Source organism: Sycon ciliatum, chromosome 12 (assembly GCF_964019385.1).
Source record: "Sycon ciliatum chromosome 12, ocSycCili1.1, whole genome shotgun sequence".
Lineage (NCBI taxonomy): Eukaryota > Metazoa > Porifera > Calcarea > Leucosolenida > Sycettidae > Sycon > Sycon ciliatum.
The window spans coordinates 24,813,939-24,837,942 of record NC_088654.1 but is presented as its reverse complement, the minus strand read 5'-3'; the positions used below and the strand labels follow the sequence as shown (position 1 = coordinate 24,837,942).

The window sequence follows — 24,004 nt, the reverse complement described above, 5'->3', positions numbered from 1 at the left end:
CATCAACAAGGAGTTCTATTGAATGGGAGGATGATGCTATTGCGCATTAGTGTTGTACATGTGGCTGGGCTTGTAGCTCTTCGTTGTACATGCGGCTGCGCATGTAGCTCTTTTTCGCACATGCTGCTGCATTTGTGTACTTGAAGTATTTTTGTCGTACCTGCCGCTGCGTTTGTGTATCTTTGTTGTACATGCTGCTGAACCGCGGTACACCCTGCTGCGCTGTCTTTGACTGCTGTGTACATGCGGCTGCACCGTCTTCTGTCCCCTCCGTATACGCACTGTCGCATCTTGTCCCCGTTGGATGCGCACTTTCTCGTCTTGTCCCCGTTGTATTCGTCCGTTTGCCGTCTTGTCTCAGTTATATTTGGTCGTCTGCCGTCTTGGCCTCACTTCCCATTCGGGACTAGTTGTATTACGCTCGGGCACCAATTTCGTATCCACCGCCGCACTTTTCCTTATGTCTTCATAATATATTCCCCTGTCTCGTCTTGTTTCGATGTTAGTTGTGCCCTAGTCTCATGAAAGCAAGATCAGAATATTCTCTCTAAGCAAACAAGTTGGCCTTTTATTGTGTGGCGCAGTCGCGCAAGAGGACTGTAGCTTGTCCTTTTTTAGTGGACGACATTTGGCGATTCACGTGGGGCTCGAATCCATGACCCTGCGATTAATATGAAGAGTGTCATGCTCTACTGACTGAGCTACCCGGGCACAATACTTCTCCACATAAGAACTGCAGTAGGGCTACTGACAGGTGCCAGTGGAGGGCAAAGACCAGCATAAAACAGCATTCATCACTCCGGAGGGCCTATTTGAACTCCGCCGTATGCCATTCACAGTCCAGCGGATGATGCATGCCGTGCTGTGGGCCTTCCTGTGAGTCACGTCACTGTGCAGAACACTCGGCAGTGTGGTTCGAGGCCACACATCTCCTTCCGCGTTGGCCAATGGTGATGTATCTATGCATCGCTTGCCTCGCAGGTGCATAATCCGGGAGAGGGAGAGCATGGCCAAGCATGCGCAAATGGGCATTCTCCACGGTTGCGGATATCGGCTCCTCAGTGCATCTTTATAATATATAGCTGCTCATTGGACATGATGTTGGGGTATGTCACGCCTATCAAGTTCCGTAATTGCTTACGATGAAAGACATGCGTAAATTTGCTGTATTTGTGTTCATGTATGATGGCAATGTCAGTTGATAACCAGTCGATAGTCAGTCGATAGAATTGAATCTAGTCGATAAGGAATTTAGGTCAGTCGTTTCAACCCTCAACCCTTTGCATGCTGGCCTGTTTCCCCCAGTAATCTTTGCTTTCCAGCGCACGGACTCTCCTGGTGGAGCGTGGGAGCACTGATCAGGACGACATGTTCTCATTTCAGCTCCCCTGGGTGGAATTTCATCATCCTGGGCTTGTTGGAAAGATCAGAACTAAGAATATCCATCCTGGAAGTTCTCAGCTCCATAGCCCCACCAGGGCCAATTTCACGACCTCTCCAAACTGGCCCACCACACCTCGGAACAAAACAACAACTCAGTCACACATTCATTTTCGGATCCTTGCTCAAATTCAACTGATTTTCATGATTCAAACTGCTTTGCAAAGCTGAGATCCATGTGCTTATTTCGATGTCCATAACGCATGCGCTGGGCAAAAGGGAAATCCCTGGCATTCTCCAAACTGCATAGTCACGAACAAAAAATTCGCGATCACTCCATGCCGTGATTTCCGTGTTCATTTTGTTGCCCCTCTGTCAATATCTATCCTATCGCAAAGAACAGAATATTTTTGGAAAGCTGGGCTCAATACCCTTCCAACGGTGTGTCGTTTGTGGAGATCAGCTGCTCTTACACAGAGTAAAGAAAGTTTGTACACCGGTCTATTCACCACGATAAACGACGCAAACCGAAGCGCGTGTATACACGTCATCAGAGAACCGGCATAGGGTTCAGGCAAGTGTATACACGTCATCCGCCTGCAAAGAGTTAAAAACAGTACTCAACATGACTCCCCACCGGGCACAAGTGACCCGGTATTCTTTTTCCAAACGATTCCAAGTATCTCCCTCCCCCTCACCGGGTTGCTGAACCGGCTGACCCGGCTTTGGAGCAGTCACTGACCTGGTGGGCTGGTTGGTGGGCTGGTTGGTGGGCTGGTTGGTGGGCTGGTTGGTGGGCTGGTTGGTGGGCTGGTTGGTGGGCTGGTTGGTGGGCTGGTTGGTGGGCTGGTTGGTGGGCTGGTTGGTGCGCTGGTTGGTGGGCTGGTTGGTGGGCTGGTTTGTGGGCTGGTTGGTGGGCTGGTTGGTGGGCTGGTTGGTGGGCTGGTTGGTGCGCTGGTTGGTGGGCTGGTTGGTGGGCTGGTTTGTGGGCTGGTTGGTGGGCTGGTTGAAGGGCTGGTTGGTGCACTGTCGGGCATACTGACTGGTGGATTGGTTGTTTTTTCACTGACCCCTCCAGTCTCACTGTTTGCAAGACAACTGGTAGTAGCTGCGATGATACCTGCACCAAGAACAATGGTGTACGACTCTGTCGTAGTCCGGGAGTGAGTCCATGCTGACCCTCTTGTTGGCTTAACAACGTTGATGAGGAGAAGCAAAATCATCACTTGCTTTAGGCGCAGTTTGAAAGCAGTGCTGTAAATACTCCTGCACGTTCCACCTTCCATGATCAGCTAAAGTAAGAGGCATACAGAATAAAAGTTTAAGCATACGCAGGGAGAATAATTAAATGTGTTAGCAGAAGATTCAATTTTTTCAATCTATTATCCGGTTTTCAGTAGGCAGTGAATAGTTAGTACCACTAATGGTTTCAAAAAATCCTGAAAGACTCCTCACACAGCTTCAGTACACATACAGTAAAACCTGTAACTAAAGACCACCGTGACTAGTGACCAGCCTGGTACTACAGTAAAACCTGTAACTAAAGACCACCGTGACTAGCGACCAGCCTGGTACTACAGTAAAACCTGTAACTAAAGACCACCGTGACTAGCGACCAGCCTGGTACTACAGACCACTTGGCCAGGCACGGACGGTCTCACATTCAAAATTCACTGTGACTAGCGACTACCTGCTGAACGCGACCAGCGACCGCCTTTTCTTGTCCCAAAGACGATTTTTGACCCGTAGCTAGCGACCGCGATGTAGGAAATCAAATGTTTCTCGAAGTTCCTTCTTGAAATTTTGCTGATTTTCCAAGGACCTGAAAGGAATCTTTCGGTACTACAGCTGAACAAATGAACGCAGGCCATTTTGACTGTGGAGTCCGTGTGGACTGCACTACACCTGTCAGAATTTCAAGCGCTGTCAAGGATAAACATGATAGGAAACGTCTTGGAGAGCGCATCGAAAGCGCTCTCTGCTCCATGTTACTACTCGGAGGAGAAACGAAGACTGAGCGGCTCTGTCACCCCAGTCATACAAAGGAATCAACGATGGCGTCAAGGAATCCAGAAACAAAGCAGCACCGCGAGGTCCTGATGCTGAAGGATCGCGTTCAAACAATCAAGAAGTCACAACAAGGATAGTCGGTACGATTGATCGCATGAACAAATTCGAAGCTCAGCGCAAAACGAAACTTCCACAGGGAACGTTTGACTCCTGGCTTCAGAAGTAGCAGCTGAATTTGATGTCTGCAAAACAAATTAATCTTCTCTCTCTCTCTTTCTGTCTCTCTCCATCTCTCCGTCTTTCTCTCCAAGTGTTGTTTGACCTGAATTAAGAATGGCATTGCGCAAGTCCTGGGGAATTGTATTAGCTGCATTTTGATATACATATCATATGATTGGATCCATATAATTATGGTCGTACGGTGCAAACCTCTAACTAAAGACCACCTGCTACTAAAGACCGCTTTTGCTGGCACCAAGGGGTGGTCGGTAGTCACAGGTTTTACTGTAATTTGTTTGCAGGCAACTCGCCTTATCTGTTTTAACATTCTTCCTGCAGCCAAGCTGATATCGTATCATCATTAGTATTGATGGTTCAGCAGTGATGTCTATATTCGGAGCCTTTTGAAAGATGCCATCCAAGAGAAGTTTTAGTGGAAGGCACACCGCTATGGACAGTTCACGTCGCATAGAGCCGAGATATGCCCACACTCCAAGCAGGACTATATTTGGCTGCACGACTTGTGCATCGAACTTTTTGCCATGCGAGCGACTTGACACCCGACGGCTGCTCTTTCGTAAAGTACAGAGTCTATGGTGCACAACGTTCGCACACCCCTCCAGTCACCTTGTGCCAGATAATCACAACAATCTCAAGGCACAGGGTCGCTCACAATGTGTCCTTGACTTAGGCAATCGTGTCTCAGCTGTGGCGCTGGATCTCCTTAGGCATGGACCGGGCTTCGTTCCGTCATCTAGCAAAGCCAACCAGAGTATTGTGGAGGATGTGGAGGTGGGAATTGAGAAAGGCGTACTCCCCTCGTTGTCAACGAACAATCACCTTGATGTTGCCAACGCTGGTCCCGGCAAATGTGACCCCAAGACCTGGTGTCTTAAAGCACACGGCTTCCAAAAAGGCCCTAAGCAGTGAAAGGATGAAGAATTCAATCTCGCGAGCTTCAAACGTGAAGCAATGGCCTGTACAAAACCTCACCTGTATCATCTCCCAACATGTCTCACTCTGATCGAGAACAGCTCAAGAAGGTGGGAAAGAAGGAGTCAGTGATCAGCAAGAAATCAGATAATTCTCGTGGCGACACTTTGACAAAAGGTCACTCTTCTTTTGGACACAGATGTGCTTGGGTGTTTGCGCAATGGCCATTTTTTTCTGCCAGGCATAAGTTGCATCAAAAGTTCATAACCCCTAAGAGTGTGCAACTGGCAATCCCCCAGCGCACGGTGAAATTCCTACATTACGTCATGCGCAACTTGTCCTCGGATTTAAATTTGGGCTTTTTGCGATTTCTGGAAACCATACCCGGAACCGCTGCTAAATCAAGGCTGTAGCCCCATCATTTCGAAGCGTTTTGAAGACCTTTCAGACGTACAAGTTGTACTTTCTCAGAAACCAACCCTTTCTCCAAGACTCTCTGGACATCAATGACAGGAAGAAGTGAGGACGAAGACTTGAAGTGTAGCTTTTGCCAACTGGCGAGGCAAAAATATTGCATTGCCGTCGAGGATAAACATTCTGATAGCTTTGAAACTCAGCCGAGAAATGCTCCTTCGACGCATTCTCAATTCCCTCAATCATTTGAAATTATCTTCGAGGAAAGCACGGACATATGCTGAGTTCAAGGGGAAAATTAGTTTCAAGGAGACTGGATGGGCGCACTGCACTGGCGAAAGCACAAGGTGATGAAGAGTCGCCGTTCCGGGCATTGGCGTCGGAAAAAAACAGTTTTGTCTTTTAGTTATTTGAGGATCGCGCGCTTTGTTTTACTTCACATCAAATCACAGTTTAGGCAGTTTAACCTGAGGAAGCATCCTGTTTCGACTGCAAATTTTAGAAGAATTCATAGGCAAGACTCATCGCACTGCACCAAAAATGACGTACAGAAGGAATTCCGCCGAGCGGACTTCCATACAGGGACTGGTCAGGAGTTGCACAGTCTTGGGGTTATGAACTCTTAGTTGCACCTTTTGCTGTTGTTGCTGTAGGCCACTGCTTTGCGGTGGACTGCCCATTGAATGGTGCATGCCTTCCCTTCATCCTTCTTGGCGCAGACGTACTGCGATAGGAGAGTGTCCTTCTCGTGTTGTCTGTGGCGGAATGATGATTTCTGCCTGGAACCTCTCTGTTTTAGCAGCCTCAGGTCTACTTACACTAAAACATCCATGCAGTACAAGGTGAAAACCCTAGAGAATTTAGCGATCGACTCATTTTCGCTAAAGCTTCAAGTCGCTAATCCGTTGAGACATTAGTATTGCACTGGTGATCCGTGAGTACAATGCAGTACTACATCATAGTACATGTACATTGTAGTAGTAGTACTACCGGTAGCACCACAGCCTCGGTCTACACTAGACTACAACAGTGTACATGGTGTACAGTTGCACAGTGACAGTGTGAACTCACAACAACATCCACACAACGTGCCAAATACTAGTACTAGTATTAGTAGTAAATAAATACTGGTACAATTTAGCGAATCAGTCAAAATGAGCGTTAGCATGCTAACGCGAGTTAGCAGCCAGCCCAGCGAGCTGGCCCAACCTGTACGCATGGGCGAGTCACGTGGGCACGCGCCCTTCAATATCCTGTACAATGTCTCTTTCATGTCATTGCTGTTTGGACTTTCGAGCGTGCAACTTGCGGAACAGGTGTTCCCGAAACAATTTCTTTTCGTTAGACTTTCAAGCTTGCATTCTCGTATCTCTGCGTTTCAATTCAGACTTCATTGACGCCTGTTGGTGCCTGTTGGTGCCTGAAACAATGCCGTCGTCTACAGTGGAACGTCGACTGTGATTTTTTAGCTTGCGCCATCATCAGGTTTCCTGAAATGAAGTACCTCCACGCGATCTCAGCGACCCTTGTTTGTGCCTTGAAACAATGTCGTCGTCACCAACCAGCGTCCAGCCTCTCCGGATCGCCTCGCTCTACCTGGCTCCGCCGCCCGCCTACTGCGAACGCAGCGACGGCCGCCACGCAGCACCACCACTGCAACAGCAGGCGCGAGCCTGACGATCGTAATTCGTATCCAGAGAGGCGAGTTCGTGGACTTTGATTTTCTGTTGGAAGTAACAACGGGAGTTGTCCACTGCCGTCACCAACGCCACCCAGCTTCTCCTCGCTCTACTTGGATCCGTATCGCCGCTCGCCGCCAGCAGGCCGGACCCTACTGGGAGCCCGGTGCAGTGACGACCGCCATATGCGCATGCAGCACCAACAGCAGGTGAACCTGACTGTCCTATACGGGCCCTTCTCGATCGCGTCCAGAGAGGCGAGTTCGTGGACTTCGATTTCCTGCTGCCCGATACAGTTGCAGTCAGTCCAGCTCCGGCGACGTTCCAACTCCGTAGCCCCTCATATGTTGCTCTTCTGGCGCACTAGCATTTATTTGAATCCGAACCCAGAACTGCGCTTCGTAGGCTGCATGACGGTAGCACTTGAGTTGAGACCTGGACAGTGTTCATGAATGGTCTGTGTTCCACTGTTCCTCACCGCGTTTCACGAGTGCCTGTGGACGTATTTGGCCACGATCGTCGCGGCCAATCGCCAGTTTTTGCCACCTAGAAACTGGACGTTATCAATACTCAATCTGCGGACAACTGTTTCGTCCTTTGTGGACTCATCAGCGCAGCACAGAGGGAATTAAGCCGAACCTGATAGCAATGGAAAATATAATAAATCTCCAAAGCCAGGTTATCAATATCAACTTGTGGCAACTGCGCCTCGCGGTGTACTGGAACAGCACGACCCGCCTGCCAGCAGTGCAGCTCAGTGCACTCGCCAGCATTTCCGTGCGCATTTCGTCCTACTCACCAGTACAGATCCGCATCACGTACCGCAACCGTATGCCGCTACTACGAGTACGGCGCTTGCACGCGTCAGCTCAGGCAGTGCTACCTCCAGTGCCGACAGGAGCATCCCAGGGCAAAGTGTAAGGCCTCATCAGTAACTGTGTAAGCACTCAGTTTCTCACTTCTCAAAATTACTGGACTCACATCCTGATCCTATGCTCCGGAGGTATGTTGCACATGGTCGTAATTGTGGGGTTGTGGTAGGTTTCATCGGCAACCACTCAACTAACTGGGATCCATTGAATTTAACACGGTCACATGCTAACCCAGATTATATTTCTGCGCAACGATCCGTTTCTTGCAGCAGGCTTGAAACAGCTGGCCGATCCGTTTCTTGCAGCAGGCTTGAAACAGCTGGCCCGTGTTCTTCACCCCCTTTCTCGCCTCTGTGCTGTTCCGGCGTAGATGCGGTTCCTAGTCGAACGGGAAGTTACACACGACACACCCTTTGTAAAGCCTGGAGGGTCGAAGTGTCAACGATTACATTCCAGCAGACCGTGTCTCTCCACAATGTCAAGATGACAATGCTGCAAACATGATTAGACAATTGCTCGCCCCGCTGTATCTTGCTAAGCTCAATGTTAAAAGTGCATTCTGCCGAATTCCCGTCTGCCCGGAGGAGTGGCCCTTGTTGAACCGCTGGCAGGATCAATACTGTTATGAGAGCGTCCTGCCCTTCAGACTGTACTACGCTCCAGGCCAGCTATATGGAACTCTGTCGCATCCGCCAGTGAATGGATTGTGTGCGGGCAGTTCGCACTCCCACGCCTGTTGCATCACGGGGAATACCTCAATTAATGTTACTTCCTCAATGCATGCTCTGGACTTGTGTTACCTCGCCAGCAACTCGCTATTCTGCTCCGAGCGTTTACATACCTCGGTGTTTCTCTGGCCCCAGCAAAAGTGGAGGGTCCAGCTCAAGTCCTGACGTTATTGGCATCTTCCCATTACGGGAAATACCTCGACTAACGTTTCTGTCTCCATGCATGCTCTGGACTTGTGTTAGCTCGCCAGCAACTCGCTACTCGGCGCCGTGCGTTTACATACCTCGGTGTTTCTCTGGCGTCAGCAAAAGTGCTTCCTCGATGTATGCTCTGGACCTGTGTTAGCTCGCCAGCAACTCGCTACTCGGCGCCGTGTGTTTACATACCTCGGTGTTTCTCTGGCGTCAGCAAAAGTGGAGGGTCCAGCCCACGTCCTGACGTTTATCGGCGTCATCCTGGACACCCGCGCGCTCACATCAGTCTGCCGATGGACGAACTTGCCAAGCTTCACGACCTCCTACGGGCCACTCTCAACACAGCTTCAACTACCCAATGTCAACTCGAGTATCTTCTGGGAAAGCTCTCGTTTGCTACAAGAGTGATAGTCCCAGGACGCACATTGCAGATTGTGGTCACTTGCCAACTGGTACCGGCAGCCGTATTACCTGATCAAGCTCTCCGAAGAGTGCCTCAAATACCTTCGCTGATGGCCTTAGCTCCTGGAATAGTAGAACGGCCGGTCCTTCTTCCTACACCCTAAGTGCACGCCGTCCCCCAACTTGCTGCTATTCACTGATGCAAGTGGTGCACTTGGCTGGTGCGCAAACAATTGCAACCGGGGATAGGGCAATGGACAGTCAATCAAGCAGACCAGCCAATCGCAAAGAGTGGTTTGCAATTGTGGCAGCACCTGGAAAAGCTAGCGGCACCAGCAGCAGATGCCAATCGATCGGTTTTGCAGCAACTGCGAAAATCTTGCTCATCAGTTGTGGCTATGGCCTGGCGTCATACACCGGCCACTCGTTTCGAATCAGCTGCCGGACTCGATATTCAGAGAGGCGGGAAGGTGGAAAGCCATGTCTGCCCGAGTAACATTCAGAGGCCACCAGCAGCCAAAGCATGGGTGGCTGTGGCAATGGCCTCAGCCCATGATATCGAGTTCCTGTTAGTCAATCGTTACCGAGCTTGCACTGCTTACAAATATCACAGGTAGCTGCACTTTGTGATCCGCTCTGGGAGTGCCGATTTATGGAATATATGCTCTCAACTGGTTATGCATCTCTATATATCTAGCATTTGGCGGCTCTATTCAGAGTCATTGGCGGCTCCATGCGGAGGCATTGGCGGCTCCATGCGGAGTCATTCGGCGGCTCCATGCGGAGTAATTGGCAGCTCCATGCGGAGTAATTCGGCGGCTCCATGCGGAGTCATTCGCTGGCTCCATGCGGAGTCAATTGCCGGCTCCATGCGGAGTCATTCGCCGGCTCCATGCGGAGTCATTCGCCGGCTCCATGCGGAGTCATTTGCCGGCTCCATGCGGAGTCATTCGCCTGCTCCATGCGGAGTCATTTGCCGGCTCCATGCGGAGTCATTTGCCGGCTCCATGCGGAGTCATTTGCCGGCTCCATGCGGAGTCATTCGCCTGCTCCAAGCGGAGTCATTTGCTGGCTCAGCTGCGAGCCATTATACCAGTTGCTCGAATCGGCACTCCCAGCTTAATGCAAAACTCGGTTGCTCTGTTGTGAGGTGGGGGGATGCTAAATGAGCGTTAGCATGCTAACGCGAGTTAGGAGCCAGCCCAGCGAGCTGGCCCAACCTGCACGCATGGGCGAGTCATGTGGGCACGCGCCCTTCAATATCCTGTACAATGTCTCTTTCATGTCATTGCTGTTTGGACTTTCGAGCGTGCAACTTGCGGAACAGGTGTTCCCGAAACAATTTCCTTCCCACCCTCCCACCCACTAGCTCAACTCATGTTTCTGGCGCACACATGACGGTATCTGTATAGTCCATGAGAATATATGCTCTCAACTGGTTATGCATCTCTATATATCTAGCATTTGGCGGCTCTATTCAGAGTCATTGGCGGCTCCATGCGGAGGCATTGGCGGCTCCATGCGGAGTCATTCGGCGGCTCCATGCGGAGTAATTGGCAGCTCCATGCGGAGTAATTCGGCGGCTCCATGCGGAGTCATTCGCTGGCTCCATGCGGAGTCAATTGCCGGCTCCATGCGGAGTCATTCGCCGGCTCCATGCGGAGTCATTCGCCGGCTCCATGCGGAGTCATTTGCCGGCTCCATGCGTAGTCATTCGCCTGCTCCATGCGGAGTCATTTGCCGGCTCCATGCGGAGTCATTTGCCGGCTCCATGCGGAGTCATTTGCCGGCTCCATGCGGAGTCATTCGCCTGCTCCAAGCGGAGTCATTTGCTGGCTCAGCTGCGAGCCATTATACCAGTTGCTCGAATCGGCACTCCCAGCTTAATGCAAAACTTGGTTGCTGTGTTGTGAGGTGGGGGATGCTAATTCGCTAAAATAAAACGTCCCTAACCGGTTGACAATGAGAAAACGCTAAAATTAATAGTCGCTAGAATTACACGTTCTACAGTACTTTGTACTGACTATTCGTATTACCACCTCCTTTCCCATAGTAATCAGAATCCATCAGGTATAGAAAAGCACATGCTCCAGTGGTTCTTGTCCACCCTTGTGTGTGTGTGTGTGTGTGTGTGTGTGTGTGTGTGTGTGTGCGTGTGCGTGTGTGTGTGTCTCTGTCTGTCTGTCAGTCTGTGTGTATGTGTGTGTGTGTCTGTGTATCTGTCAGTCTGTCTGTCTGTCTCTCTCTCTCTCTCTCTCTCTCTCTCTCTCTCTCTCTCTCTCTCTCTCTCTCTCTCTCTCTCTCTCTATCTCTCTCTCTCTCTCTCTCTCTCTCTCTCTCTCTCTCTCTTGCTTATTCTTCGTTCTCCATGCCAAATTCCTTTCTGTAATAATACTAAGAAACTATAACCTGTCTTTCTACGAGTTGAAAGGGAATTGTTTAAGTGGGAGCAAACACAGTGAATTAATTCAAGTTTGGGGCTAAGGTGTCCCATCACAATAATGGGGTGGCCATGGGCAGTAATCTTGCCCCCCCCCTTGCCATTGTGTATATGCACGCCCTGAAGAGCGTACTGAGGGGTCACAGATGCTTTGAAGTATCAGGGGCGTAGCACCCGCTACGACTGGTACGACCATGGCCGTACCACTTTTCGAAAAGTGTGGTCCGTCCGGAACGTGCAAAACCAAAATCAGGATCCATCGATGCATATGCGCATCAGACTTTGACCTTTTTCTAGACTCGTAGATCTACGAGTCGTAGATCTGTTATGCATCTGCAGTCGGATCTACTGTACTCGACTCGACTGCATGCACACTGCGCCAGAAGTGTGTGTGAAGTGTGCCAGAAGTTCCCAGAACGCAGGATTTTGTGTCTTTTTACAAAATTTTCCCGGGGGAGGTCCCCCCGACCCCCCTCCAACACGGCCTTCGGCCGCGCCCACCTTCGGTCGTACCACTTCCAAAACCCCTCCTACGCCCCTGATTATTCTGTGCACAAACAGAATCCGTTCTCGAGGCGGGAAAGCAAGCACACAAAGGAGCGATGTCACATATCTTTGTGCTGAGCTATCGCCACTACTGCAACATGCATTTGTCAGGTCCTGCAGAGCTGCATTGTGCTCTACCACAGAAGGATTTTTTCCGATTTCTGGTTTACAAATGCCAATAAATATTTCTGAAATCATCATTCTGTGAGAGACAGTCATTGTCTGGTGAGAAGGCATCATTGCCTGTTCGCGTGATGAAGTAAAATACAGAATACCATACCAATGATACCATACCACTTATGCCACAGCACTTATCCCTGGTGTGTTCCGCAAGGCTTGCTACCAGCTGTGTGCCCAACAGCTGCAAAGCTTTGTGAATGTCTGCTTTGCCATGAAATCTGTTGAAGTATATGTATGTGTTTTTTTAGTCAAGCAAGCAACATTCAACATAATGGCAAGCCGTGCCACTGTAAACTGCTGGTCAATGAAGTCCGATAGCATGAGCCAAGCACGCTGGCACTGTGCAGTCCGATACATGCAAACACTGGGATATTTTCTGGTCCAGGGCGCAAACTTGACTCACGCAATCTGATTTCATTGAGCAGCATTGCGCGTGGGTGGTACATGGGTGGTATACGAACGTCGCTCTCATGGGTAATCCAAATCTTGCCAATGTTTATGGCTGACAGGCACAACCTGCCATCATGAACAGTGCCTGCCAAGCTACTGGAGTGGGGAGTCATGGAAATACACCATCATGAATAGTGCAGTCATATTTCACTGCACAGTCCATTAGAAGGGCCACACTCCTCCACACTACCCCCCCCCCCCCCATGGGCCCATACGCATTGACCAGGCCCGTCATGTTTACAAGACCACCACTGCAGAAGTGTGGTCCTACAGAGCCCCAACACTAAGCCTGGGCCAGAGCTGGGTTCATGTAAGCAATGCCAGCAGTCCGGGATAGTACAAGTGGGAACGCTTTTGAAAGTAATATCTACCACATCACAAGCAAACACCGGCCAAAATGTCTTTCTTACATGTGACGCAGCAAAACCTACACTGGCCGAAGTTCTACCGCTACAAGCATGACACTTTTAGTGTATTTTCGACTGCTTCTATCTGTGTGCGTAGCCCCCAGACACACAAACAAGTAAAAAAACATCTTCCAAAAAATTGTTTGTGACCTCACGTACCGTTTTCCCGGCCCGCTCACTGCTTCTGCATCGCCTGTTCTTCTCGGCGAGACTCGACGTCACTCTGGCGTGCTGCATGTGCGCCGCGACGCCAGGGGAAGCACGCTTCCCTGCCGATAAGCCGAGGACACCGTTACTACTGACTTCTCGGAAACAAACAGCAAAGAAAACTCTCTTGTCCACGCCAAAAATACCAAAGATGAAAACCGCTTTCTCTGCAAGCACAAAAAACGACTGGTGCCTCAGTTTTGTGTGTACAAGAAAGTTCAGCGGTTGCTCTCTGAACTAGTGTGGCTTTCGCACTATGTAGACGCTGGCGCACAGTTCGATCTCACCTACACGCAGGCCAGGGCTTGTCTACACCGAGTCCGTTCTGGACTGTAGACAGTGCAGACTCTAGCACTGAGTAGAAGTGGCAGCCACTTCTCACTTGTGCGGACTCTGTTCTCCAGCAGCGCGCCTTTCCGCTCGTGTTAGGGTGCAAGGCTGACTTGTAAACTCCACACACACGCACGCACAGCTTGCGCACCGGATCCAATAGGGCTTGAAAGTGCTACGTCACAGCATAGCAACAATTTCAAAAATTCAAAAATTGGATCCACTTGGATCCAGTTTTTGTATGGATCCAAGCACATTTCAAGCCGTCTTACTCTCAGCAAGGTGATGTTACCAGTGAAACTGACTGATTTGGCTACTGGGGGCGGGGTTACAACTGGTGGCGAAATAAAAGTCACACCTGCATGCGACATGAGTGGGTTGCTATGCACCCACATACTTAGGCAATAGCAAAGTCACACCTTAGTGGATCCAAAAATAGAAATCTGATGTCAACTTACTACTCCCTGGCCGTTTTGACGTCATCACTTTCAAGCCCTATAGACAGGGCCGAACAGACGTGCGAACAGCCACCCTCGTATGGCACACTGAACGTGTGCATGGCGCTTGCCTCCACATCATGCATTGTCTGCTTCCTACACGAAAGGATGCGAAAGGAAAGATCATTCTTCGAAAGTGCAAGCTTTGTAGCAGAGAGTTTATAAATCACACCATTTCGGATCCAAGCCCGCCAACCACGTTTGACCCGGATCAAATCCGGACGAACGAATGGGTAACACTACTAACAGCCTGGATATACTGCCAGCCGCCTTCCACAGTCTACTGTATCACTTGCTGGTAGCAGTCAACATTGGCATTGCGCTATTATATAACAAGGGACAGCGAACCAGACTCCATACTACTACTAACTTCCGCCTTTGCATAACTGTAGAGTGTATACCATGCATGGGATGTAGTGTAGATCTACCGCGGTTTGAGCCACTGAGTAGCAAAATACATTGTTGCACTCCCTGCTTTGAGTTTGAGCCTTGGTAGATGTACGTTGCTAGCTATAAATTATACAGACAGTAGACTACATTGTACAATCGCAATCCGTTATGTACTATAGGGCTTGAAAGTGCTACGTCACAGCATAGCAATGGCATAGCAACAGTTTGAAAAATTCAAAAACTGGATCCACCTGGATCCAGTTTTTGTATGGATCCAAGCACATTTCAAGCGATCTTACTCACCGCAAGGTAATGTAGCCAGTGAAGCTGACTGATTTGGCTAGTGTGGGCGGGGTGACAACTGTTGGCGAAGTAAAAGTCGCACCTGCATACGACATGAGCGGGTTGCTATGGACCCACATACTGAGGCAATAGCAAAGTCACACCTTAGTGGGTCCAAAATAGAAATCTGATGTCAACTTACTACTCCCAGGCCGTTTTTGACATCATCACTTTCAAGCCCTCAAATCCAGTCGTGTCACTCGGGTAGGTCTCTACGCGCTGGGCATTCCGCAGCCGTAGACCTGCGAACACTGGCCTGCGAAACAGTGCAAGGCGCAAACTTGAGTGACACGACTGGATTTCAACACTTCGTAGTTCTGAGGTACTAGGCTAAGAAAACTGATAAGATTAGTATCGAATATTGACTGAGTACGAGGTCAATATACCGGAAGGAAATAAAAGCCGAGTAAAGGACCGAGCCGAAGCCGAGGTCTTTTACGAGGTTTTTATATTTTCTATACCAAGTACGAAGTCAATATAAGATTGATAACGACAAACAGTCCGTGTTTCAAATTCCAGAACGATAACCTCATGAATCCCGGTTTTATGATTGCACAACCGTTGCACCATCACCTACTCATGCAGTGACCATGCTGTACTAGGCACCGTTCAACTGCGCAACCCACAAGCAGTCAAAATTATATAAGCAGTCAATATCGCCCCAAGGAGTGAAATATGCAGGAATATTTGACTGCTTAGGTATAGCGAAAATCAATGGGAGTCAATACTAGAGTGATAATGCGTATCTAATATTGACTGAGTACGAGGTCAATATAGGAAATAAAAGCCGAGTAAAAGACCGAGGCGAAGCCGAGGTCTTTTACGAGGTTTTTATTTCCTATACTGACCAAGTACGAAGTCAATATTAGATTTATCACGACAAACAGTCCGCATTTCAAATTCCAGAACGATAACCTCATGAATCCCGGTTTTATGATTGCACAACCGTTGCACCACCACCTACTCCTGCAGTGACAATGCTGCACTAGGCACCGTTCAACTGCGCAACCCCTAAGCAGTCAAATATAAGCAGTCAATATAGCCCTAAGGAGTGAAATATGCAGGAATATTTGACTGCTTAGGTATGGCAAAAATCAATGCGAGTCAATACTAAGGGAGTGATAAACTGCACTAATAGTAATAGAGCAGGCTGGTCAATGAAATCCAGTCCCGCCACTCAAACTTGCGCCTTGCACCCGGATTTCTCCGGCCAGAACTGTACTGTAGTACTGTCACTGGTAGCACAATCATGTAGAGTCGTGGCCAAAGGAATCCGACCCTGGAGTCAAAAGTAGGGGCGCGTTTCCATGTCAATTACATCATGCATGTTCCCAAAACTGATCTTAGGGCCGCATTTGCCTTGGCGCTGCTTTCGGCACGTGCGTTGGATATCTTTGGCCACAGATGTACTACAGTAAAACTCCCCAGATCCGGGCAGGTTGGGACTGATGCCCGTAACTCAGCACATAAAATTAACTTCCTGAATGGAAGAAAACATTAAATTTTTTTGTAATGTTCTGAGTTGCGACAATTCTGTAAACCTCCGTTGCGCCTTTTGTGTGTAACATTGATTACAAAGCTGGGGCACAAGGTGGGGCACAAGGTGGGGCACAAGGTGGGGCACAAGGTGGGGCACAAGTAATGCGTTAGAGTCCACCAACTAAACCAGGTTTTGAACAGGCAGACGTGCACAAGGTAGCTCCAGACTGACAAGGAGTACCGAGACATTCCACGGCCAGGAAGTGAGCTTGAGCACTGCTCGATAGCGCTAAACAACGGCCTACCAACTTGGAAGGTTCATTGATATTAGTGATAATTCCAAAGAGGGGAAGGTAAGCGCCATCAAGCCGAATGAAGCTACATTCCAAGGCAAGGTGGAATGCTGGTTTGGTACGATAACAGGACGGTAAGACCATTGGACTATACGGTCTAACCACAATCCGACAACGCAAAACAACAACCGCCCAACTTGGGAGGCTCAATTTTTATCAAGGATAAGTATTGAAAGGAAAGCCTCGCGAGGACTAATTGTAACAAACCGAATGGCGATATCCTACAGTACTGTACTTGGTTAGTGAATATAAAGTAGGGTGGTTCTACCTGTATAAAAACAGGGCTATGGTAAAAATTATCTTTGATTCTCAAGTACGCGCGCACCGATTTTTGGCGGTGCTCCGACGATTTTTTTATTTCTATGCATGCATATGCGCGCATGAAAACGGTCAATGGGAAAGGCATGAATCCGGGAGTAGAAAAATACCGGTATTTTTCTACTCCCTGGCCTGAATAATAAAATAATTATATGAACCTGTGACGTACATATGTGTGACCCTATCTTTGGAAATAAAAAAATGAGGGAAATAAAATAAAATAAATCGCTCGCTCGCACCGATTTTCACAGGCTCATGACCTCAGAATCAACTCTATTTTTTTACCATGGTCTTACAGTGACTTTTAAAAAGTAATACGCCCTGTCAACACATGTGCAGGAATTCATTACTTGAAGCATGTGAAAAGGAGCAATGCCTGTTCTATTGGTAAAGATAACGTTAGAAAAGAAAGCCTTGCGTATCACTTTAGGCACATTCATCCAACTCATTTTGTCGAAGAATTTTATCCACTTGGCCTAGAACCCAGCACTCAGTGCAGCTGAATGCATTGAAAGTGCTAAAATATTCAAAAGCAAAAGTTTTAAAAGGGAAGTATTCCCATGGAGGCGATTTGCAAAAGGGCTAAAGCCACAGGAGCAGAGGTTTGACGCATGCAATACAACGTGCCAGCGTTTGTGAAGATCAAACCTAAAAAAAAGAACATTTACCTGAACTGTTGCTGGTGACCACAAAAAAAAAGGTTGGTTGCAGTAGAGCAACTTGCTGCAAGTTCTCATAGCACTCTATAGACTACTGGCCTCTCGGCTATGCCAAAAAACTTTTAAAATTTAAATTATTCAAAGCACAATAGGAATAGAGAGTGTTGGGGTTATGGTGTGTGGCTACAGTGTAGTCATAGTATGTTGCTGCACGTTATCAGTGGTGCATTGTATCCGGGCCGCAATATGCTACAATGCATGTGCGCAACTCTTGGCTGGATAATTATTATCAATTCAGGCTAGCCGTCTTCAGAAACGATACAATCGCCGAGAGTGGTCTCATACACTATATCATCTTCCACCGACTCGTTGATCACGACGGCTTTGGGTTGGTTTGACGGCATTTCTGAAATATCAGCATAAACCGGGTCACTTTCTTCCACCAGCCCAGCTGTTTCATATGCCCCATCATCCATTTTCACGGGATTCGGGGAACATGGCAGTATCACTGTCCCATACGCGTCATTGCTGGTGAGTAGAGCCTTTTCAACTTGAGGAGTTGGTTCACTTCCCTTCATGATTTCTGTGGTGTTCGGTTTGTCCATGGAAGCGAGTGGAATTCTCGGTGAGTCTGATTCCCTGGGTATATAACTGGCCTTGTTACGGCGCTTCCATGCAATAATGACGATGAGAGCTAGGACAGTGAGAACAAGAAACGATGATAGGATTCCAATTGTTATGGTTGTGGTAGCGCTGGTTCCTTGTTGTTGTTGCTGATCTACCACAAAACAGAGAAAGAGCAGGACAAAAGGATGAAGATTGCAAGAAATGAACTGCGTTACTTTTAATTAAAAAGTTCTTCCACCTCTAACCTCACCTCCAACCTCACCTCTAACCTCACCTCTAACCTCACCTCTAACCTCACCTCTAACCTCACCTCTAACCTCACCTCTAACCTCACCTCTAACCTCACCTCTAACCTCAACTCTAACCTCACCTCTAACCTCACCTCTAACCTCACCTCTAACCTCACCTCTAACCTCACCTCTAACCTCACCTCTAACCTCACCTCTAACCTCACCTCTAACCTCACCTCTAACCTCACCTCTAACCTCACCTCTAACCTCAGCTGCCCCTCTAACCTCACCTCTAACCTCACCTCTAACCTCACCTCTAACCTCACCTCTAACCTCACCTCTAACCTCACCTCTAACCTCACCTCTAACCTCACCTCTAACCTCACCTCTAACCTCACCTCTAACCTCACCTCTAACCTCACCTCTAACCTCACCTCTAACCTCACCTCTAACCTCACCTCTAACCTCACCTCTAACCTCACCTCTAACCTCACCTCTAACCTCAGCTGCCACGCCTCACCTCTAACCTCAGCTCTAACCTCAGCTCTAACCTCACCTCTAACCTAAAGTTTTTTTGAACTACAAAATTGTTTGTAGCTTGGGCCATTGCTAGTGAGATATCGAGATGGGCAAGTCCAAAGGCAGAAAGAAGACCAGGTCCCCTCGACCTCGTCCGTTCAAGATACCGTCTGACGAACATGCCAGTGCATCAGAGTTGCACCAGTCTAATGACACCGGAGTGCGTGATCAACTAGCTCAGGCGCTCGAGAAACTTGATCGCAGGTTGACCGACCTCGAAAAGAGACTCAACTGTTTGGAAATTGTTGCTCCGCGTACACAGGTTCCTGTAGGAGCAAGTTTCGAATTTGATCAGCCTCATAGTAGTAGCAGTGGTCGTGGACATTCGTATGGTCGTGGTGGTCAGGTGGAACCACCGATTTGTTTTGGGTGTGGACAACCTGGCCACTTTGCTGTTGATTGCCCACACAACCCTTGGCGCTCGGGAAACTGAGTTCGACTGGTGGTGTGGGACAACTCCCAGTCGTTCACGAGGAGCCATCAGATGCAGTACGTATCGAGGCTGTATCGTCAGTCCCTACGCTAGATCTCCATGTTCAAGGCAAGTGTGTAACGGCGTTAATTGACTCTGGTTCCTGTGTTTATATGTTGCATGAGCAAACATTTTTGTCCACGTATGGTGATGTGCCCTTGCAAGCTGCTCCCCGTTTGTGTGCGGCTAATGGTGAGGGACTCCAGGTTCTGGGTGCTGTGGATATTGTATGCTGCATTGGAGAGCGTTCATTCTTGCATACATTTGTAGTGTCTCCTGATATCCGCCGTGATATGATATTGGGATCTGATTTCTTGTTTGACCATGGAGCATTATTGAACATTGCTCAAGGCACACTAACTTTTAATGATCTGTCAGTCCTGCTAGGCGTGAAAGCTACTAGTGTTGGTCCATCAGAACCCAGTCCGGTTGTTGCGGCGGACGCTGACCCGCTATCTGACTCTTGGAGTAATGATAGTAATTCTGAGGAAGACCCGGGCACGTACTATTCCCGTGTCACTGTTTGTAGTAAATTAACTCTGCCTGCCGGCCATGTCGTGCTGGTCCCGTGCAAGTCGGTGCAAGAGGCATCTGTCACTGTGGATTGTGTTGCTGTTCCACTGGACTCATTCTTGTTAAAGTTTCCAGATATGTCTGTGACCCCCAGTGTGGTTACGGTTGGACCTGGCAGGTCCGGTGCGGTAGTTGTGTTGGAGAATCACTCTGACTACCCAGTACAAATTGCTACAGATGTTGATATTGCAGAATTATCTCTTGTACCCGATAACTTGATTGGAGAGGATGATGATCCTGCTGATTCATCTGTTGCGGATATGCAACCGTTTGTGCTATCCCCTGAACGTGCCGAGATAATCCGTACGTATGTTGAGTCTCTGAATCATCTGGCAGTACCTGAAAAGAACAGACTTACAGAGCTTCTCCGTGAGAATCATGACTTGTTTCTCTTGCAGGAGGGTGATTTTGGTCCTTGTGATGTTTTGCCACATAGTAGTAGTACTGGTGATATACAGCCAGTTAAGCAGCCTACGCGCGCTTTGCAAGCTTTGCTGGATGGTCTGTTGTCCCGTGGTATACTCACCGAGTCCATTAGACCCTGGGCGTCGCCCATAGTTCTCGTTCCCATGAAGGACGGATCTCTCCGGTTATGTATCGACTACCGCAAGTTGAACAGCATTGCGGAGCCAGATGCGTATCCTATCCCACGTGTTGACGCCATATTGGACTCCCTCTCTGGCTGTTCATGGTTCACTTGCCTGGATTTAGCGTCAGGATATTGGCAGGTTCCTAAGCACGAGGACGATACGGCAAAGACTGCCGTTACGACACCGTTGGGTTTGTGTGATTTCTTGGTTATGTCTGGCTGTAGAAATGGTCCAGCGACGTTCCACCGTGTAATGGAAGCGGTGCTTCATGGTTTATGTAGTGTGCCTAACCAACCAATCTGTCAAGTGTTTTTCAACAGTGTATTGAATGCCAGCTCTACCGTCGCTGGACAGCTCCAGATCCTGCAGTCTGTATTTGGCCGGGTTCGTGCTGCTGGACTAAAGGTAAACTTGGAAAAGTGTTCTTTTTTCCAACGGAAGGTGCTCTTCCTTGGCCATGAAGTTTCGGCTGAAGGTTTGGCTCCGGATCCCACCAGGGTTGAGGCTATTGTGAAGTGGGGCGTACCCCAGTCTGTACGAGGTGTACAGGTGTTTCTGGAGTACGCCGGGTTTTACCGCCGCTTCATCCGTGGTTTTGCTCAGCGCTCCGCTCCACTGAATGTATTAGCAGGCAAGGGTGCCAGCTTTACATGGACTAAGAGTTGTGATGCGGCGTTGACGTCTATGAAGCGGTCACTGACCGAAGCCCCCGTGTTGGCGTATCCCGACTTTTCTGTTTCGTCTGGTGGCTTTATTTTGGACACTGACGCAAGCAAGGTGGCCATTGGAGCTGTCCTCAGCCAAATGCAAGATGGCGAGGAATGCCCCATTGCGTTCGGCAGCCGGGTCTTGATGAAGGCAGAGAGGAATTATGATGCCTCAGACCGGGAAACGCTTGCCCTTGTCCATTTCGCGAATCAGTTCCGGCACTATTTGCTTGGTCGGAATTTTATTGCCCGCACAGATAACACTGCCCTCACCGCACTGATGTCCGTGAAGGAACCACGCGGTCGAAAAGCTCGATGGGTGGAGCAACTCGCTGAGTACACCTTCACTACTGTTCACCGACCGGGTCGGCAGTACTTGAATGCAGATGGTCTGTTGCGTTCCTTGTTGCCGGAGGTGCAACCCTCCCATCTCGAGACTCCCGCAAATCAGCCAGAGCAAGCTAGTTCCTCTGCCACAACTGCGTCTGTGGATGTCGCCACTTCTGTACTTGCTGGTCTCTCCGCAACTGAGTTGGCTGCTCCCAAAGCTGTGAATGTCGACCTCTCAGTGGTCAGTTTGCCCAGGTACAATGCGGTGAGTGGAAAATTTGTTCGCCCTCCCGAAGGTTTCTGGCACTAGTCGTACCATGCGTTTGTTCTCGGCTAATGCAGTTGGATCAGAAGGAACATTCGGTTCGCGTCTGATGCCTCACGGTGCTTACTCTGCAAGCCCTCGACCATGACCCTACTTGTTGTCCGCTGTCGTCAGAGCCCATCTCGCTCGCAATCCTGGACTGCCTGCTCGGTTTACTAATTTTGCTATGTCCTGAGTTTTATTTTTTATGTTTCTGTTTTCTTTCTCTATTCACGAGGGCGTGAATTTTTGGTAGGAGGAGGATAGTGTAGCATGGCTACTTTATGACACGTAATTTGTATACACATAAATAGTTCACCGTAGGAATGCATGGATAGCAGTGCGCATACTCGCACTGCCTTGTCTTCTTCTTCTCCTTGTGAGACAATGAACGAATAATGATAACTACTTACGTAACTACAAGTATGATTGTGCTTTGAGTGCTGAGAGTATACGAGTTACACAAGTGCCTGTCGTTTCGAATCGCCTATAAGGCAGTGGCTGCGTTTGGTCAACAACACGCTGTTTGGAAAATGCCTATCTATCACCCATAATACCAGTTACACTGTACATGGTCTGGCAAGATCTTCAGGACCACCGTAAGAATAAAAAAACCCAAGTCTTACCAGTTTCCAATGTCCTGACTGTATAGGAACGAGACAGTGGACTTCTTCGTCCATTGGTGTTGTTGACAAAAACTACCAGGCTGAATACAGTGTCATCTTGCAGACCAAGCAATGTTATTCTTGGCATTTTGCTGCACGTTGTTCTGGTTTCACCTTGGCTGGATGTACCAAAAAGAGTCAGCGTGGCTTGAATGCAGAATCGCGATACCCTGAAGTTTCCTTGTTCCACCCAGACTTGCCCAGTGATTGTTGCTGAAGTCGAAGAAAAGTTGGCAGTGGGTTGTCCAGGAACTGTGAGCACAAGAAATACCGGACCAAGTGAACTATCAAAACATGTGAGTACTTGTACTCTGAGTTTCTGGAAGGCTGTCAAATGAATGAGGTTAACCCTTTAAGAGCCGCCCCCGTACTTGAATGCGTCATAAACGACGCATTCAAATGCAAAACTTCAAAAGATGGTAACTCAGTCCAATCTCAAATCCAGTGATCAAAGTATCCAGGACGAAGAGAAAAGTCTCACCTGTCGGGAGAAACAATCCGCGAAGCGCTGCGAGCAACGGCTCCTGAGATAAATCACTCGTAAGTCGAGCCACGATCGTGGCAATTTCAAAAGCGCTCAGTGCGACTTTAGTATTGAGAATTTTGAGACTTTTTGTCACCCTAGTTTACTCGAATTTGCACGGGCTTCACTGTTGATATTGTCAAGAGTACACAGCGAAAAATTTGGAACTCCGCCATCGAGTAAAATGAATTATCTGGAGCGGGACGCATTTGGGGCATTTTTCGTACTGTCCCTGCGATCTAGCGCTGGATAGACTGTGTGCTGGCTATCATGATCGACCTCATTCTCTTCTCTCGCGGAGACCTTTCCAGGAAGCCCTAGATTTTGAGGATTGAGTGAGAAGAACTGAAGCTATGATCCAAGGAACACGAAAAGATGCAGAATTTTGAAAATTTTCCTGTGGCTCTTTTAAAAAGGGTTAATAAAGATGTGACAATACCCCCAAAGTTATTGAGCTGCCATTCACATACACACACACACACACCCCTTGAACCTAGAAACTGCCATCTAAAGGTGATGCAGTGGCTCAATGCACACACACGCACGCACGCACGCTTGCTTACACATACACACACACCCACACACACACACACACACACACACGCACACACTCGTCAATCTTAGATATACAAGTAATCATCGGTTCAATATTATAATTATTACCATCGAATATGAAAGCTAATGCAGTCAACAACAATAGTTTGAAATAGGGATCTCTGAATTTTGTATCAAAAATAAAGTGTAACTGATCACACAGGTCAACACTAACATCTGTGTTCTTCCAGCAGGATAAATTCATTTGAAACTCTCCACTTCTCAACACTGCGCTCTTGCCCCACATTCACCACACAATATCGAGGACGTTTGTTATGCAACTGTATTGATACAGGGTTGCTCTAGGGTTGTAGCTGCCTTGAAATTGAACACGGGCAGCTATGTAGAGGAAGCAGTTACATCAGTTGTGACTTTTCAGC

General features: G+C 48.6%; 2 protein-coding genes across 2 annotated transcripts in view; both read right to left on the bottom strand.

Moving 5' to 3' along the window:
- The window catches only part of LOC135827823 (receptor-type tyrosine-protein phosphatase delta-like), a 362,685-nt gene extending 360,445 nt beyond the window's left edge, over window positions 1-2,240 (bottom strand). Inside the window, exon 1 of the mRNA XM_065340252.1 lies at window positions 2,123-2,240. The gene's annotated coding sequence lies outside the window, so the exon portion shown is untranslated. The remainder of the gene's footprint in view (window positions 1-2,122) is intronic.
- A 14,656-nt stretch (window positions 2,241-16,896) lies between these two features.
- The window catches only part of LOC135827827 (protein sidekick-2-like), a 68,430-nt gene continuing 61,322 nt past the window's right edge, over window positions 16,897-24,004 (bottom strand). The window contains exons 13-14 of the mRNA XM_065340255.1: window positions 22,469-22,759; window positions 16,897-18,208 (exon numbers count right to left, since the gene is read on the bottom strand). Coding sequence (XP_065196327.1) covers window positions 17,730-18,208; window positions 22,469-22,759 — 770 coding nt within the window. The 3' untranslated portion in view covers window positions 16,897-17,729. The remainder of the gene's footprint in view (window positions 18,209-22,468; window positions 22,760-24,004) is intronic.